The sequence below is a fragment of the Crocuta crocuta genome, unplaced genomic scaffold, assembly GCF_008692635.1.
Source record: "Crocuta crocuta isolate KB4526 unplaced genomic scaffold, BGI_CrCroc_1.0 scaffold166, whole genome shotgun sequence".
Classification (NCBI taxonomy): domain Eukaryota; kingdom Metazoa; phylum Chordata; class Mammalia; order Carnivora; family Hyaenidae; genus Crocuta; species Crocuta crocuta.
This window is the reverse complement of record NW_027531018.1, coordinates 2,251,828-2,269,675: the sequence shown is the minus strand read 5'-3', so window position 1 is coordinate 2,269,675 and position 17,848 is coordinate 2,251,828. Positions and strand designations below refer to the sequence as shown.

Genomic DNA, 17,848 nt, shown 5'->3' with positions numbered 1-17,848 from the left:
TCAAAGTACTGCGATACAGCAGAAGGTCCTTCCCATCTATCTATCCACAAGGCCACGGCCACTGTATCCTGCAGACACGTTCATGCAGAACCTGATGGACACAATAGTTCAAACAACTATGAAGCACTTCAAACTATGGTTTAGGTTTGCTTAAAGTCAGCTTATGTTAGATCCTGTGCTCAGGCCTAACTGCCACCAAACAAGGAAAAGCCTAGTAGGATTTACCCTTAATCTCACCCTTTCACAAATGTTTTGTAGCCTGGGCCCCACGGAAATGGAAAAGTAGGCAGCCCACCCGCCTAACCAAAACATCCTCAGACAAGGTATGCTACACTATCACCTGAGGATCTGGTTGAATGCATTATCCAGAGTGCACACTCACATGCTGGGTGGACAGAACGCAGGGGACGGCATCAACCCAGCAGATGTAACTCCACCTCAAACACGTGCACGGATGCCAGGGAAAGGGTACAAACAGGTTGGAAGAAGATACACCAGGAATACATGTGCAGTTGCCCAACCTTGTTCTACTCGGAGGACTCCAGCTTTGAAGTTACGGAACACGTAAAATTAATTTCGGGTTTTTAACTACATGGATAAAACTCATCAGAACTGGCCAATCCATAACATTTCTGTACCCACACTACAGTAACAGGGAGTGAAACACATCAGATATTTTAATAAGATCAAAGGTAACAGATTTTTCCAGATTAAAAAGTGTCCAAACTCTGCCTTTTACCAGGTACAGAAATGTACATACTAAAATAGTCATTATGGCTAAGAAAAATACAGGCTCTTATGCCAAAGGCCAAAGGGGTCAATTAAAGCTTCATGACGATGTTATACATAGGTAGTTTTCTGAGTTCAGTCCTGCCTATGCTTTCACTGTCTTTGCTATAAGAGAACATCTGTCTTCTTTTAACCAAGGGACAAAACTAGACAAGAATCAGGGCCAGGGCACATGAGACGGTAGCAGCTGTTAAATATAGAAAGTTGGTAAGTTTTGTCTGGTCAGAAACATTTTATGGGTGGATTAATTTTCACAAATAGCTGAAAATCCAAGATATAAAATAATCAGAAAATGGTGTCCATATTGTCCCCGCAATAAAATATGACATTCTCATCCCTCTAAACACATGTGCTAAAAGTATACTTCTTAGCCATGACATTCTAAAGACATGGTGCTGGAGGAGGGGCAAGATGGGAGAGAAGTAGGGAGCTCCATACATTTCACTTGCCCATATCTCTCAAATGGAGAAGGCATGAAGCCATAGGAACCCTTACAGAATCTAGGAGTTTGGGAGGGAAAGGAGACAGAGTCTGCTGAGAAAACCACCTTATAGGTGCGTGAGTGTGAACTGGGGAAGATAAAAACAGGCGGGACCCGGAGACATGGAGGGAGTAGAGGGAGCCCCCTTTGTGGGGAGCTGTGGGGAGTCGAGGGGAAAAGAAAGAGCGGCTGAAACCGCTCAAAGAACTATCCCTGGAGAAGAGAAAAACCTCAGCTCAGGACGGAGAGGAATCCGGTTTCCAGCTGTGGTGCTGACTTTGAGCTGGGTGACCCGGTCCCAGGTGGCATCAGGAGAAACTGCTCCTCTGCCCTCCAGCTCGATCTGGAGGGGCAGCGGCGTGGCCTGAAACCGCTCCACTGCTCTCCCGGCTCGATACCCAGAGGGGAAGTGGCAGGCTTGAAACTGCTCGGAGGGCCTAAGGCTGCGGGTTTATACTTTGGGCGGTATCAGTAAAGCACACAGGCTAAGATCTGGAAACGAGGCATGGCCTGGGACATAGAGCACGGCCCACCTTGGCTACGCCTGCGGCACAGGGAAATCAGACCCAAAAGAGCAATGTTTGTTCGTNATTCTAGATCAATTCTTTCTATTCAGATAGATTTTCCCTTGTCTCATTTGTATCCCTCCCCTCTGCTGGACTGGGCACTACGGTCACTGGTTAGCTTAAACAGTCACATTTAATCCATTTTCTAGATGTATATTCTACACCTCCACCACTACCTTTCTATCTCTGTCTCTCTCTGGAGGAATCAGACTATATAGTTTCTCGGAGTTACATTATCTTCGTTTCCTTCTCCTCGCCTCTTACCATATTCCCCTTTTTCTCTCTCTGAATTAAGCCTCTTAATCTCTCTGCCTGGTCATTGTCCAGTTTCACTGCCTCCCCGCACTGTCATTTCTCTCTTTGTATATGCTCTTCCATCAGCACTGCATACTTCCTGCTCTTTATTTGTAGCTGGGAATTCTGGTTTTATGCTTTTAGACTGTCCTTTGTCTTTCGGGTTTTTTTTTTCTTTTCTTCATTTTTCTTTTTTATTTTTATTATTTGTTTTTCCTCCTTTTTTCCCATCTTTTTTTCTTCTTCTTCTTTATCCCTTTTGGTTTGCTTTTTTGTTGGATTTGTCTGTGTGTTTATGTCCCTTTGTTCCCTGTGTGTTTGTCTGTCTGTTTTCTTTTCCAGGGCTACCTCAAGAAGCAAGCCAAAGTACACATGGTGGAGAGTCCCAAATACCACTATGACTAGGGAAATAAAATAACCAAGTCTCAACAAGAGAGACCAAGAGACACCATTCAAAGAACACTTCCTGAATGGACAGGCCCTCGACTGTTATAGAGCCTTCTTTAATACAGCAGTTCTCGCAGATGCAGAGTGCATAAGAAGCTTTTAAAACTAACAAGAGACAGAAAGCTAGCCAAAATGACGAAACGGAAGAACTCTCCTCTAAAGAAATTCCAGGAAGAAATGACAGCTAAAGAACTGCTCAAAACAGATATAAACAACATAACAACAAGAATTTAGAACAACAGTCATAAAAGTAATCACTGGGCTTGAAAAAGGCATGGAAGACATCAGAGAAACTATTGCTACAAAGACTATGGAGCTAAAAATAGTTGTGATGAATTTAAAAATGCTATAAATGAGGTGCATAATAAAATAGAGTCGTCCAATGCACAGATTGAAGAGGCAGAGAGGAGAATAGGTGAACTAGAAGACACAATTATAGAAAAAGAGGAAGCCAAGAAAAAGAGAGATAAACTGATCCAGGACACAAAAGGAGAGTTTGAGAGCTGAGTGACACAATCAAATGGAACAATATCCATATCATAGGAAACCCAGAAGAGGAAGAAAGAGGGAAAGCTGCTGAAGGAGTCCTTGAACAAATTATAGCAGAGAACTTCCCCAACCTGGGGAAGGAAACAGACACTGAAATCCAAGAGGCAAAGAGAAATCCCCTCAGACATAACTTGAATCGATCTTCTGCATGACATATCAGTGAAACTGGCAAAATGTAAGGACAAAGAGACAATTCTGAAAGCAGCTAGGGATAGAAAGGCCCTAACATACAAAGGGAAACCTATCAGAGTGGTGACAGACCTATCTACTGAAACTTGGCAGGCCAGAAAGGAATGGCAGGAGATCTTCAATGTGATGAACAGAAAAAATATGCAGCCAAGAATCCTCTACCCAGCAAGCCTGTCATTCAGAATAGAAGGAGAGATAAAAGTCTTCCCAAATAAACAAAAATTGAAAGAATTCATCACCACTAAACCAGCTGTACAAGAAATCCTGAGGGGGACTCTCTGAGGGAAGTGTTGCAAGGAATACAAGATACCAGAGACACCACCACAAGCATGAATCCTACAAAGAACACAATGACTCTAAACCCATATTTTTCAATAAGAACACTGAATGCAAATGGACTAAATGCTCCAATCAAAAGACATAGGGTAGTAGAATGGATAAAAAAAACAAAATCCATCTATTTGCTGTCTACAAGAGACTCATTTTAGACCTGAGGACACCTTCAGATTGAAAGTAAGGGGATGGAGAAATATATATAATGCTACTAGAAATCAAAAGAAAGCTGGAGTAGCCATACTTATATCAGACAAACTGGACTTTAAAAGTAAAGGCAGTAACAAGGGATGAAGACGGGCATTATATAATAATTACAGGGTCTATCCATGAGGAAGGGACAACAATTGTAAGTGTCTACACACCGAATACAGAAACACCCAAATACATAAAATAATTAACCACAAACAGAAACAATCTTATGGACAATAATGTGCTACTAGCAGGGGACTTTAATACTCCACTTACAGCAATGGATAGATCAACTAGACAGAAAATCACTAAAGAAACAATGGACTTGAATGACACATTGGACCAGATGGATCTGACAGAGATATTTAGAACTCTACATCCTGAGGCCATGGAATTCACTTCTTCTCAAGTGCACATGTCACTTGATAGATAGATCAAGATAGATCACATACTGGGTCATAAAGCAGCCCTCAATAAATATAAAAGAATTGAGATCATACCATGCACACTCTCAGATCACAATGCTATGAAACTTGACATCAATCACAGGACAAAGTCTGGAAAACCTCCAAAAACATGGAGGTTAAAGAACATCCTTCTAAAGAACGAATGGGCCAATCAGGCAATTAGAGAAGAAATTTAAAAATATATGGAAACAAATGAAAATGAAAATACAACAATTCAAACTCTATGGGATGCGGCAAAGGCAGTCCTAAGAGGAATGTACACTGCACTCCAGGCCTACTTCAAGAAATTAGAAAAAGTACAAGTACAAAATCTAACAGCTCACCTAAAGGAACTAGAAGGAGAGCAACAAGGGCACCCCAAACCCAGCAGGAAAAGAGAAATAATAAAAATCAGGGCAGAAATAAACAGTAGAGAATCTAAAAAAAAAAAACCAGTTGAACAGATCAATGAAACCAAGAGTTGGTTTTTGGAAAAAATAAACAAAACTGACAAACCTCTAGCCAAGCTTCTCAAAAAGAAGCCAGAGCGCCCACATAGACAAAATCATGAATAAAAATGAACTTATTACAACCAACCCCTCAGAAATACAAGCAAATATCAGGGATACTATGAAAAATTATGTGCGAACAAACTGGACAACTTAGAAGAAATGGACAAATTCCTAAACACACACTCGCTACCAAAATTCACATGGGAAGAGATAGAAAATCTGAACAGACCCATAACTAGTGAAGAAATTGAATCAGTTATCAAAAATCTCCCAAACAAATAAGAGCTCAGGGCCAGATGGCTTCCCTGGGGAATTTTACCAGACATTTAAAATAGAATTAATACTCATTCTTCTCAAGCTATTCCCAAAAAAAAAGAAATCGAAGGAAAACTTCCGGTCTCATTCTATGAAGCCAGCATCACTTTGATTCCCAAGCCAGACAGAGACCCACCAAAAAAGAGAACTACAGGCCAATATCCCTGATGAATACAGATGCAAAAATCCTCAACAGGATACTTGCAAATCTAATGCAACAGCACATAAAAAGAATTATCCATTCCTAGGTTACAGGGCTGGTTCAATACTCACAAATCAATCAATGTGATACATTACATCAACAAAAGAAAAGATAAAAACCATATGATCTTGTCAATAGATGCAGAAAAAGCATTTGACAAAATACACCATCTTTTCTTAATAAAGTCCCTCGAGAAAGTCGGGATAGAAGGAACGTACTTAAACATCATAAAAGCCATCTATGAGAAGTCCGCAGCTAACATCATCTTCAATGGGGAAAACCTGAGAGCTTTACCCANCATTACTACCCAAAGCAATCTACACATTCAATGCAATCCTAATCAACATTGCACCAGCAATCTTCTCAAAGCTAGAAGAAACTATCCTAAAATTTGTATGGAACCACAAAAGACCCCAAATAGCCAAAGTAATATTGAAGAAGAAAACCAAAACGGGAGGCATCATTCTCCCAGACTTTAGCCTCTACTACAAAGCTGTCATCATCAAGATAGTATGGTACTGGCACAAAAACAGACACACAGACCAATGGAATAAAACAGAGAACTCAGAATTGGACCCACAAATGTATGGCCAATTAATCTTTGATAAAGCAGGAAAGAGTATCCAATGGAAAAAAGACAGCCTCTTTAACAGATGGTGCTGGGAGAACTGGACAGCAACATGCAGAAGAATGAAACTAGATCATTTTCTCACACCATACACAAATAAAACCTCAAAATGGATGAAGGACCTGAATGCGAGACAGGAAACCATCAAAACCCTAGAGGAGAAAGCTGGAAACAACCTCCTTGACTTCAACCACAGCAATGTCTTACTTGACAGATCCCCAAAGGCAAGGGAATCAAGAGCAAAAATGAACGATTGGGACCTCATCAAGATTAAAAGCTTCTGCACGGCAAAGGAAACAATCCATAAAACTAATAGGCAACTGACGGAATGGGAAAAGAGAGCTGCAAATGACATACCAGATAAAGTGCTAGTATCCAATATCTATAAGGAACTCACCGAACTTCACACCTGAAAAACAAATAATCCAGTGAAGAAATGAGCAGAAGATATGAACAGACATTTCTCCAAAGAGGACATCCAGATGGCCAATAGACACATGAAATGATGCTCAGTGTCCCTCATCATCAGGGAAATACAAATCAAAACCACACTGAGATACCACCTCACGCCAGCCAGAGTGGCTAAAATGAGCAAATCAGAGAACTCTAGATGCTGGCGAGAATATGGAGAAACGGGCACCCTCCTACACTGTTGGTGAGAATGTAAACTGGTGCAGCCCCTCTGGAAAACATTGTGGAAATTCCTCAAAAAATTAACAATAGAACTCCTCTATGACCCAGCAATAGCACTGCTAGGAATTTATCCAAGGGATACAGGAGTGCTGATGCATAGGGACACATGAATCCCAATGTTCACAGCAGCACTCTCAACAATAGCCAAAACATGGAAAGAGCCTAAGTGTCCATCAACTGATGAATGGATCAAAAAGATGTGGTTTATCTATACCATGGAATACTACATGGCAATGAGAAAGAAGGAAATCTGGCCATGTGTAGCAAAATGGGCAGAACTTGAGGGTGTTATGCTGAGTGAAATAAGTCAGGCAGAGAAGGACAGATACCATATGTTTGCACATATAGGAGGATTAGGAGGAACTTAACAGAGGACCATGGGGGATAAGAAGGAGAAAAATAGTTGGGGAGAGGTAGGGAGGCAAAACATGAAAGACTCCTGAATGCTGAGAACAAACTGAGTGCTGATGGGGGTGGAGGAGAGGGGAAGGGGGATGATGGGCATGGAGGAGGGCACTCGGGATGAGCACTGAGTGTTATATGGAAACCAACTTGACAATAAACTATTTAAGAAAAAATAAAATAAAATTTATTGACATAAAAATAAAATAAAGACATGGTGCCTTGTCCTAAGTTTTTCATTTTACAAACCATATTTCAACCTTTGCTAAGACTCTGTGCAGGAACTAAAAATTCAGCATCCATGATTAAAACTAAAGTCACAAGTGAGAACAAATTCTGTCAAAACACAGACTGAAGACAACCAGAGGAAAAAAAGTCATCCAGGAGGATGAAAAGATTACCATTATCTTTCCCGGAAATCTCTGGCAAGTCTGACTGGTACTGAGGTGCACTTCTTGATAAGTGATTTTCAGGTAGTTTCTTAGAGGTCTTCAGAGGACAGAGCTCTCGCTCCTTGAGCTCAGCTATGTTTTCTGAAGTTTTAATATCCGTTTCCTTAGGAAACATACATGTCTGTATTTCCTCCTTCATATGACATTCTGAAGAAGGATTATTGACAATTGTGTTTTTCAGTGTGTTTTCTTCTTTATTCAATAAGTTTTTGGGAAGGGTTAAATTCTTTTGCAGGTTGACATTTATGCCATTTGCATATTTGAGGTTTATCCAGTTCTCACCCATAACATCAGCGCACATGTCCTCTCTAGGGGCAGACAGTGGGCTGCCCAGGGCCGGAGTCTGTCTCTCCTCAGCAGTGGTGTTGGCACTGCTGGTGACAGGTGGGCTGGGCCTGTGTTTGCTGTAATAGACTGAGCACTTGTGCTTCTTCTGAGAATGACCGTAGGTACCGGGGCTCCTCCTTGCAGCGTTCTGGATCCTACTTTGTGGAGTGTTTACTGGAAGACAGCTCTTCCCTCTGCCTTTATCAGAGGGGCCATAGGTATCAAGGAAGTTCTTACAATTACTTCTGAATGGAAGAAGAAAAACGTTTAACATCAAGCAAAGTGGAATCAAACCCTACCCCTCTGTTTCCAAGGCCATGAGGAAGAAATGGCCATCAGTGCCATGTGTACTAAGGAGTTCTATCTTTCCTTCTTCCAAAGCTCCATGAGTTTAACAAACTAAGTCCTTATATGAAGTCCATTTTATTGTAAAAGGACTGTTACAGCCTCACACAATGACTTACAGAAAATTTTATGAATCCAAATCTGGACTCAGAATAATATTTATATTACCTTAAATGAAATCAGAACCCAGTAATATCAAAGGTGAGAACTCCTTCCCCCCAACACACACACACACACACACAAATTCTTACTTGTGAGAATGGGAGCTAATTACATCCATTGAACTATTGTTTTGCTGTGAAGATGAGCTAGCATTTTGCCTCTGTCTTGTTTTCATGAATTCCATAAGAATGTACTGTGCTTGCTGGAAGGCTATTAAAATCACACCCAACAGGGACAAACTGAGGAAGAAAGCAATGAGGTTCATTAATGCAAGGTTCTGACTGGCATTAAAAAGACCAGCTCTCTTACAGAAGAGCAGCGGATGGCTGATGCACAATGTCTAAAGATGTGGTATTGAGATTCCCTAAGGTGTACAACATCATACTTTCTGATATTACTTTAAAGATTAAAAAAAATTCTAAAAATGTGCATACTTGTACACCTGTCTGATATTCCAATTCTATTTTTAAAGGCACTTTCATGATAAAATCTAAAAGGGACATTCTAGTCTTCCAATCTCAAACCGCCACTGCACTGGGCCAACAGGAATAACAGCCGTGTCTTCCACTGGGACTGTAGTGAAAGCATATGGAGCACAATGGTCTGTGACACTTCCAGGTCCCATGAATCTCTTACAATTCATTTACTATCATCTTAAAGCTTATCAGTTACTCCTTTTCTACTTCTTGTGTGTCAGGATTCACAAAGCAATATAAATTTCACTCAATTCAGATGCTTTGAATGTGCTATTTGACTATTCATATGCTTTTACACCCAAGCAATAGACATTTTCATGCAACTCGCCTGAAAGTGGGAGCATACCTGACAAAGAAGACGGTGAGCCTCCAGAATGACTCCTCCCAGCTGGGTCCCGGAACCACGTCTGCACACAGAGGCAACAGGTGATGAGGGAGGGTCACATTGAGAGTGAAGTGAAATTCTAGGTCTGCTGCAGTCACGAGAGTCAGCTCACGAATGACCCAGGAAGAGGTAAAGTCAGGAGTAAACCTGGTAACAGAAGATTCATCTTTATGAACTTTAATTCTTTTAATTCTAGGCACAAAACAAAATAATCACAATAGCAGCCAAATTTCTTACTTAATATAAATGTTTACGTAAAAACAACTTAACATGTCTTACCAATGGAAAAAGATCCCCCCCCACATTATTAAATGCACCACAAAACTTAAATGAGGTTAAATCTCAATGCTTACACAATGCTGATATCCCGGGATGTGTTTGGGGCCAGGGAAAATTCATGACAATCTAGCACTTCGAATCCATAACCTTGGCAATTATACCCATTAATTTTCAGAGATGTCACAGTTATAGGAAGTGGTCCAATATTCTCAACTTTAAAGTTCTTTGTAATAGATAAAATTTGCTTGCTGTCTTTCAGTTCTAGTGAGGATAGAAAGTGATATTTAGTATATATGAACTGCAAAATTTATTTAGCATAATTTATTGGATCAACATTTATTGAATCAATAAACCATGATGTGTATTATTAAAATGTGAAAAAAAAGTTCAATATAAGCTCAAAGTACAGCTTCTATCTAATTTCTAGAACAGTTATAGATTTTCTTATACTACCAGGATACAATAAAAACATTCAACTAATCAAGATTTTTCTGAAGTTAAATAACCTTCCTTGGTACCAACAGTAATCAAAATCTCCCCTTTGTTCTTTTACTTATTAAAAGTTAAGGTTAGGGGTGCCTGGGTGGTCAGTCAGTTAAATGTCTGACTCTTAAATTTGGCTCAGGTCATGATCTCACAGATTCATGAGATTAAGTCTCGCTGACAGTGTGGAGCCCACTTGGGATTCTCTCTCTCTCTCTCTCTCTCTCTCTCTCCCTCTCCGCTCCTCCCATGCTTGCACACATTCTCTGTCTCTCAAAATAAATAAACTTAAAAAGTGTTTTTTTTAAAAAAGGTTAGAAGTTTATTCTTTTCAGAAGTCAAATAGTTTGGATATCCCTAGCCACTATGCACACTTTGCTCCCAGGATCCTCACACTGAACAGGACTAGTTAAGAGCAAGTGTGTGTGCTTCTAGAAACACGACTCAAACACCCACTATATTCAGAGGAAGTAAGTCACTAAGTCCCTGCAAAAAAATGAAAGCACATTTTATATAGGGAGTTTAAAAAAGAAAGAATTACTAAACTTTTAAATTACTCCTGTAAATTTATAACCCACAATCTTTTCCATATAAGGACTAATATCTAGTTCTATAGTTTTTATAATACTCCTTAATTCTATCTTTCAAGATCAACTCTAAATTACTGAATGAATGAATGAATGAAAAAATGAATTGTGATGAATGTTGAATGCAAATGGTTAATAAATCTCTTCAAACTCAATGCTCATTTAGCATAGTTTTCTTTAAAAAAATTCCAATGAGGCATGTAATAGTGCTACAAAATTATCCAATAGTTTTCACTAGTCAGGTTTCTCCACTGGAAGCACAGTGCTACTAAAATGCTTTCAGTGTGTTCCAGCAATTCAAAATAATAACAGGAAACAAGACAGAATTTACCAAAAACATTTAACATCTTTTGTTTGATTTTTGTTTTAGTTCCTGAGGAAGTTCTTGAAACTAATATAAATAATTTAGAAGCATTTAACTTAAATACAATCACAGTTTGGAAACATGGAACATTTAGGTAAATTTCTAAATCTTCTATGTCTATACAGTAACCACCAGACATACATGGCTACTTTAAATTAAAATTAACCAAATTTAAAAACTTATTTTCACACTAGCTATAGTTTTAAGCACTCATTAACCACACAGGGCTAGTGTCTGCTGGGCTGGACAGCACACACATAGAGCATTTCCATTACTGCACAGAGTTCTAGCTAGTGGTGAGCAGATCTTTAGTCTTCTCTCCATTCAGCATTTTTGTGTGACTTTTTAATGATGATGTGGCTTCTTACTATTTATCTTAAGTATCTGACACTATACTGATAATTCAGCAAATACACTTTTTATATATGTATTAAATTGGGTTAGATATCTAAGGCTATTTTTCTAAAGTAAAGGCCTATATATGCTCAAATGTTCGCCTGATTCAATTATCTGCATCAAAGCAATGAATTTACTATAAATTTTCAAAAGAATCTGCTTATAGAATCCTTTTGCTGTTGGTTTTAGCACCAAGCCTTCTCCACTCGAGTGTCACACACACGAACTCACGTCGCCGGCAATCCATCAGCGTGGACTCAGGCACCTTGAACCGGAGAGAACCTCCTGCACCGGGAAGCCTTCCGCCCACTTTCAGTAACTCTTTGGCTCCAAACCCTTCCACACCAATCATGTCGATAACAGTCAAGTTATTCCTATTGGGGCAGCACATACAAATACAAAGGAATGACAACACAGTCCAAGATACAGTGCATTTGGACTTAAACAGTCCACATTAGCAAGAACAGCTGTAAAGTTTTGAAAGGGAAAATCAATTTAAACAGTGTGGCATCTCCTGGAGTCAGAGGGTACTTCCGGGCAACGGAAGCTGCCAAAGGACTCGGAAGAGCCCAGGCAAGCTGACTACAGCAAATACGAGTGAATGCTCATGATCACTCTCCCACCTCAGCCCGAGAATGTAAAGCCATGTTTTTCTAATAATCAGCCACCAGGGTGGTGATCGGACCTGCAAGAGCAAAAGCAAAACAAAAACAAAAGCAAACTGAAATTGAAACGATAAAAGTTGGGGCCTCCGAGAAATATTAACAAATTTAGACTAACTGATAAAAACTATTTGCAAGGTGAATTAAAGAGTTTCATAGTAATGGTAACTACGAGAGATTCTGCCTTAAGGATAATTCTAGAAATAAAATCCTACTGTTTCGTTTGAACCAAAGATTTATAATGTCACCCCACAAAATAACATAGATCTACTGAAGTTCTTAGTAGTCAAACAGAAATGCAGAATAGCTTCTGCCTTTTCATTATCTGAAATCATGACTCCTAGGACAAAAAAGTTAAATGGAATAGATGTTTAAAAGATGCAGACTGGAGTGAAAGCTCCAGTCATCATGAATGTAAATACTATAGAGGCTGAGAAAACATTCCTAATTATGCAAAATATACCAAGACCTTTATATCTTTATCTAAAGGATTAAGAATCTTTAACCATTAAAAAGCCTTTAAGTTATGGTAGATGACTGATACTATTTACAGAAAAATACTATCAATATAGCAACATCAAAAGTAAATTAACGACTACAAATAATTTAGACTTTCTTTTCGAGGCTGGGATAGTTAACCTGGGATGAGGTCAAGTGTAACTCTGCACTTCCCAGGACCTTAATTCTTCAACGGAGAATGAGTTTTAAATGAAAGATGCTGTCAACAAGGCACTAGGAGTTTAGTTAAACTGCTTAATAGAACAAACTCTTTTAAAAACTTGAGTACATTTTCTTTTTCAGAGCATTTACTTGCAGAAGAACAAACTCCTGTGATATGTTAAAGCAAGTCCAAAATAAGAAAGTCTTGGGGCACCTGGGTGGCTCAGTCAGTTAAGCCTCCAACTTCGGCTCAGGTCATGATCTCATGTTTGTGGGTTCGAGCCCCACATCGGGCTCTGTGCTGGCAGCTCAGAGCCTGGAGCCTGCTTCAGATTCTGTATCTCCCTGTCTCTCTGCCTCTCCCCCTCTCATGCTCTGTCTCTCTCTGCCTCAAGAATAAATAAAACATTTAAAAAAAAAAAACAAAAATCAAAATAAGAAAATCTTTGCCAGCTGATCTGATACTAGAAAAGCTCTACAAAGTAACTAAAATGACATTTATTGAAAATTAGTGTTAGACTTCTCACCAATGCAGAGAGCTTCAACATATATCTGTATTTACTGTAAATTTCTGAAAGAAGACTCTCAATAAAGACTACCTAAAGATGAAATACATTTAATAATGAAAAACATTTAGCTGTTTAAATGTAGCAACAACTGTCATTTAAAAGAAAGAAAAAGAAGGGGGAAAAAAGGCAATGGGCTCAAGAGTCCTTAGTCCATTGTCCTTTGAGGCTACAGAGAATTCCAGAAGCAAGACAGCTATGAGAGTGATATAAATCCCAACACTGTGAATGAAAACATACACAGCAGTGTTTCAATTATTTTTCTGAGCTAGGAACAGAGAAGTACGTGTGTGCGTGTGTCCGGCCCTCAATGACAGCAGTGGATGAGATGCTGAGCAAAATATCCTGCGGCTGTTAGAGAGAAGGACATACAGCTCCTATTTTAAAAGGTGGGAAATGGAGGCACAGGGTAAGTGTGAAGCCTCACATAGCCTCTCCCCTCCCTCCCATGCAACACAGCCCCATCCCTGAAGACCTGATCATGAGGTGAATGTCAACTCTTAGCTAAAGAGATTACATATTCTTGAGGCACCTAGGTAGCTCAGTCAGTTAATCACCCGACTTCGGCTCAGGTCATGACCTCACGGTTCGGGAGTTTGAGCCCCATTTTGGGCTCTGTGGTGACAGAGCCTGCTTCAGATTCTATGTCCCCCCCTCTCTCTCTCTGCCCCTCCCTTGCTTGTGCTCTGTCTCTCTCTCAAAAATAAATATTTATAAATAAAAAATAAATAGATATTATGTATTCCTGACAGAAAGGGACTTGGACAGACTAGTGACAGAGAAAGAAACAGGCTCCGTGACAGAGACACACCTACCGGATTAGTATGAGTGAGGTAACTTTTCCATAGTCAGCTGGCGTGAAAACTACACCGACTCTTTTCATCTCCAGAGGCTGCAAATGTAAGTGGAGGATGCCAAACTTGGATTCCTCAGAAGGCATACCCTGTAGATGTCATAAATGCAGTCAAATGATTCCTGTGAAGCAAGCTTCCGTCTTTATTATGTGCCTTTTAGGGTATAAACATGATTGCTCTTCTTTTAATGTCCAGATTGGACTACCCTAACCGACCTGCTGGACTTGTTCACTCTGAGAGTTCACAGTGATCAACAGTTCCCGAGGCACAGCTGAGAGAGCAGGCAGAGGCTGCAGACAGCCTCGCAGGGATGCTGGAGAGGGGGATTTGCTTCCCAGCCCAGATGGGCGCTGCGGCCACAACGGCCGTCTCTGCCAAGATGCTCTGACTGCAAACCATCACTTAGAAAACACACCAAATAGCCTCTGCTTGAATGCTGTGGGCACCTGACCCGACACCCAGCCACTCACTGCTCCACAACCCTGTCTTTAATACCGAGCTTAGGTTTCTACAGAAACAATCTTTATTACAGTTAGTCTCTCCACTCACAGGAAAGAGCTGTATTTATTCACAAGCTCCTTTACTTTTCCCAAGATCTGTAACTTCCTCTGACTAAATTTTGTGTTCTAAATCTAGTATTCAAGGCCGAGTTCATCATTTTTCATCTTTCCACTGTTTTTCTCCAGCTCCTTCTCACTAAAAACAATTTATTAATTTCTTAGTGCTATAATCATACAATCTGCATGGTAATATTTCTCTTTTCTGCAGTCTTGGTTTTTGTATTTGTTTTATCCTGCAATTGCTGCTAGTATCTTCCCATGCTGAGAGAAGAAACAGTGATGGTATTTGATTCATTTTCATTAGAAATATAAACTTCATGAAGGGAGGGCCCTCACTTTACATATTATCTCATATGAGTATTGAAAAAAAACTGCTGATGTTTAGTATTAAAACTGTAATAATAACAACATGGGGGGCCTGGGTGGCTCAGTCGGTTAAGCACCCGACTCTTGATCTTGGCTCAGTTCGTAGGATCGAGCCCCACAAAAGGCTCCATACCGACAGTGTAGCGTCTGCTTGGGGCTCTCTCTCAAAATAAATACATAAACTTCTTTTAAAACCTTTAATAACAACTGTATCACTTATTAAATAGTTCTTATATGCCAGGCACTGGAATATAATAAGTCTATAAAGTGCTGAGCATTCCATAAACTTTACTGAATCTTCAAACATTATTATAAGTGAGAGAGAGGAGGCTGTACAGAGGGTAAGTAATCTACCTGGGGTCACACAGATAGCACATGTTAAGAGCCTAGACTAAAAACCTTGTCTAATTTCCCCTGCTCTTAACTGAAAGAACCGTATTTTTAAAAGCAAACCAACATCATAAATACGGGTGCCATTCTTTACATAACAAAGAGCTCTAAGAAGAATTTTGAATTAAACTTTTAAGTGTCTCAAAGGCACGGATACTCTTTTTTGTCAGTGTAACAAGTTCACAATAGTAATGGTGTCTCTTATCAAAAAAGGTATAATATTCTTGGGGGAAACCTTTGATCACACATGAAAAACTTTTTCCAACCGAGCTGCAGCATTTGTTCAAATCTGAACAGAACATTTGTATGTAAAAGAAAGTTGGAATTATTTTGGGAATTCCAAATTATATATGATTCAACACCAGTGGGCAAAAGATCTTTTAGTCTTCTGGACTACCTTATGTCTAAAAGCCCTGGGAGCCTGCTCAGTGGAAAGGAGAACCAGAGGGAATGCACAGGGCAGGCTTGCTAACAAAACCAAGACCACGCTGCTGCCTAAACCACTCACAAAGAGAAAGGGACATTTGCTGTATATGTTTCCTATTGTAAGTCTCTGTTCAAAATCCATCTAAAACTTGCTTTGATGAGTTTTTAACTCTTACTTGGAGGTTATTTGATCTCCCTCTTTCTGCTATTCAAGTTAATCTGGAGCCAACAGTCCATCTTTGGAGGGATAAGTGCGGAGAAAGAAGAAAATACCCAAGGCATTTCTGTGTGTGTGTGTGTGTGTGTGTGTGTGTGTGTTAGAAATACAGTTGTAGGTCTATGTGGGCTGATATGTGTGGCTGTATTTTTTTTAACAGATGCTCCGTGTCTGACTTGATCTCACACATAGGATACGTGTAAGGAAAACTCTCAGCTCCACACAAAGAGCCACAGAATTACTGAGTGGAAACTAAGAAACAAGGCTGCCAAGTCTCAAAACAGCATCCTCTCCACGTGACATGTTTACTCCCTCTCCTATTTGTGCAAGATTTCATGCGTGTCCAGAGGCTTAAGAATTTCAGACAAGTCTTTTTTTTTTTTTTTTTTTTNTTTTTTTTTTTTTTTTTTTTTTTACAGATGAGATGAATATCACAGACACTGGGTGACTTGCGAAAAACATGAAGCCAGTTTATCAGGAGAAGATTTTTTTAGGTGTATCTTTACCTTATGTTGCCTTAAAAAAACATCTGATGGGAAATCTAAGCGAGAACTGTAAATTCCAGGGTCTCAAGGTTTATGGTTTTCTACATAGCCCTGATTCAATTGTTATTTCTTCACTCACATGAATCTAAACTGTCAAATTAAAATGACTTACAGGCTACCTTGAACCATGGGCTCTAGCTGAATTCGTTAATTGGAAAAATCTGCTATGTACACTTAATGCCTAGAAGTAAGAGAGTCATATATATTATGTAAAGACACTTGAAACATAACTCAGTGCAGCCATTTGCTATGTGTATGGTTTGTCAGCATTTTTTTTCTATTTAAAGAGGACATCCTACCCGGTAAGGGCAAGCTTTGGTGAGCTGGAATTCACCAGTTGTGAAATTAATCATCTGCATATCGGTGCCAAACCTATAAAGGAAAAAAAATGTTTGAAATAACATTCAGACTGCCAGGAGAGAAAGAACAGTGCATGTGTGCACATATACAGATTACGTGAGCATGTGTATTTGCATATACAGTTCATCCCATCCTGTCACCCCTGCATCCCAGCCCCCGCCCTGTTCTTGGCATACGGAAGTGCTCAATAAATACTGCTGAATAAATGACTTTGGCAGCACAGAATGTAAAGAAGCACATGGTGACAATAGCTCTAAATATAAAGCAATTTTTTCCCCTCCAAACAATTCATATGGAACTTGATAGGAAGAGACTCTCAACCAAGGACAATTTTATCTCCCGGTGGCACATGGCAATGTCTGGAGACATTTCTGCCTACCACAGGTGGGAAGGTCCTACTGGCACCTATTGGTTAGATGCTGCAAACTACCCTCTGAAACACACAACAGGCCCTCCTCCCCCAAAAAGAAAATCACCTGTTCCAAAATATCAATAGTGCTGAAGCCCAGAAACCCTGGGATAAGGGCAGATTCTACTAAGCCAAAGAGGGAAACATTCTAAGTGAAACTGTGACTACTTTGTGAAAATAAGATATAACAGACAGGGACTAAAAAAAACTGTCATCTTTTCTTTTTTTAACATGAGATTAAAATGCACTAAAACACTAAACTCATTTCTCATGTTGCCCAGAGATCACTGTGATTTAGATTCTGAATGTGAGGAGTACACGTGGGAAACAATCACAACTGTAAAGACTCCCTGACCGAAGAAAGCCATGTTCTGCTGCGAGCTAGCCTTGACACAGCAATGCTGAAGATACCACGTAACAAAGAGAAGTGGCAGTATCTATCAGGTTGTACGTCCCAAGGAGCTGGGTGTGCGGGGACTGGGGCCAGTGCTGTGTACACCCACATACAGGTTCGGGGTGAAAGATGTGAAGACTCTGAA

The 17,848-nt window shown here is 39.8% G+C and overlaps 1 protein-coding gene across 1 annotated transcript in view; it reads right to left on the bottom strand.

The window, feature by feature from the left end:
- Positions 1-17,848, bottom strand: part of TMEM131L (transmembrane 131 like) — a 171,360-nt gene that overhangs the window by 34,946 nt on the left and 118,566 nt on the right. The window contains exons 20-26 of the mRNA XM_077770960.1: positions 16,840-16,912; positions 13,998-14,125; positions 11,526-11,668; positions 9,539-9,725; positions 9,147-9,332; positions 8,414-8,563; positions 7,440-8,062 (exon numbers count right to left, since the gene is read on the bottom strand). Coding sequence (XP_077627086.1) covers positions 7,440-8,062; positions 8,414-8,563; positions 9,147-9,332; positions 9,539-9,725; positions 11,526-11,668; positions 13,998-14,125; positions 16,840-16,912 — 1,490 coding nt within the window. The remainder of the gene's footprint in view (positions 1-7,439; positions 8,063-8,413; positions 8,564-9,146; positions 9,333-9,538; positions 9,726-11,525; positions 11,669-13,997; positions 14,126-16,839; positions 16,913-17,848) is intronic.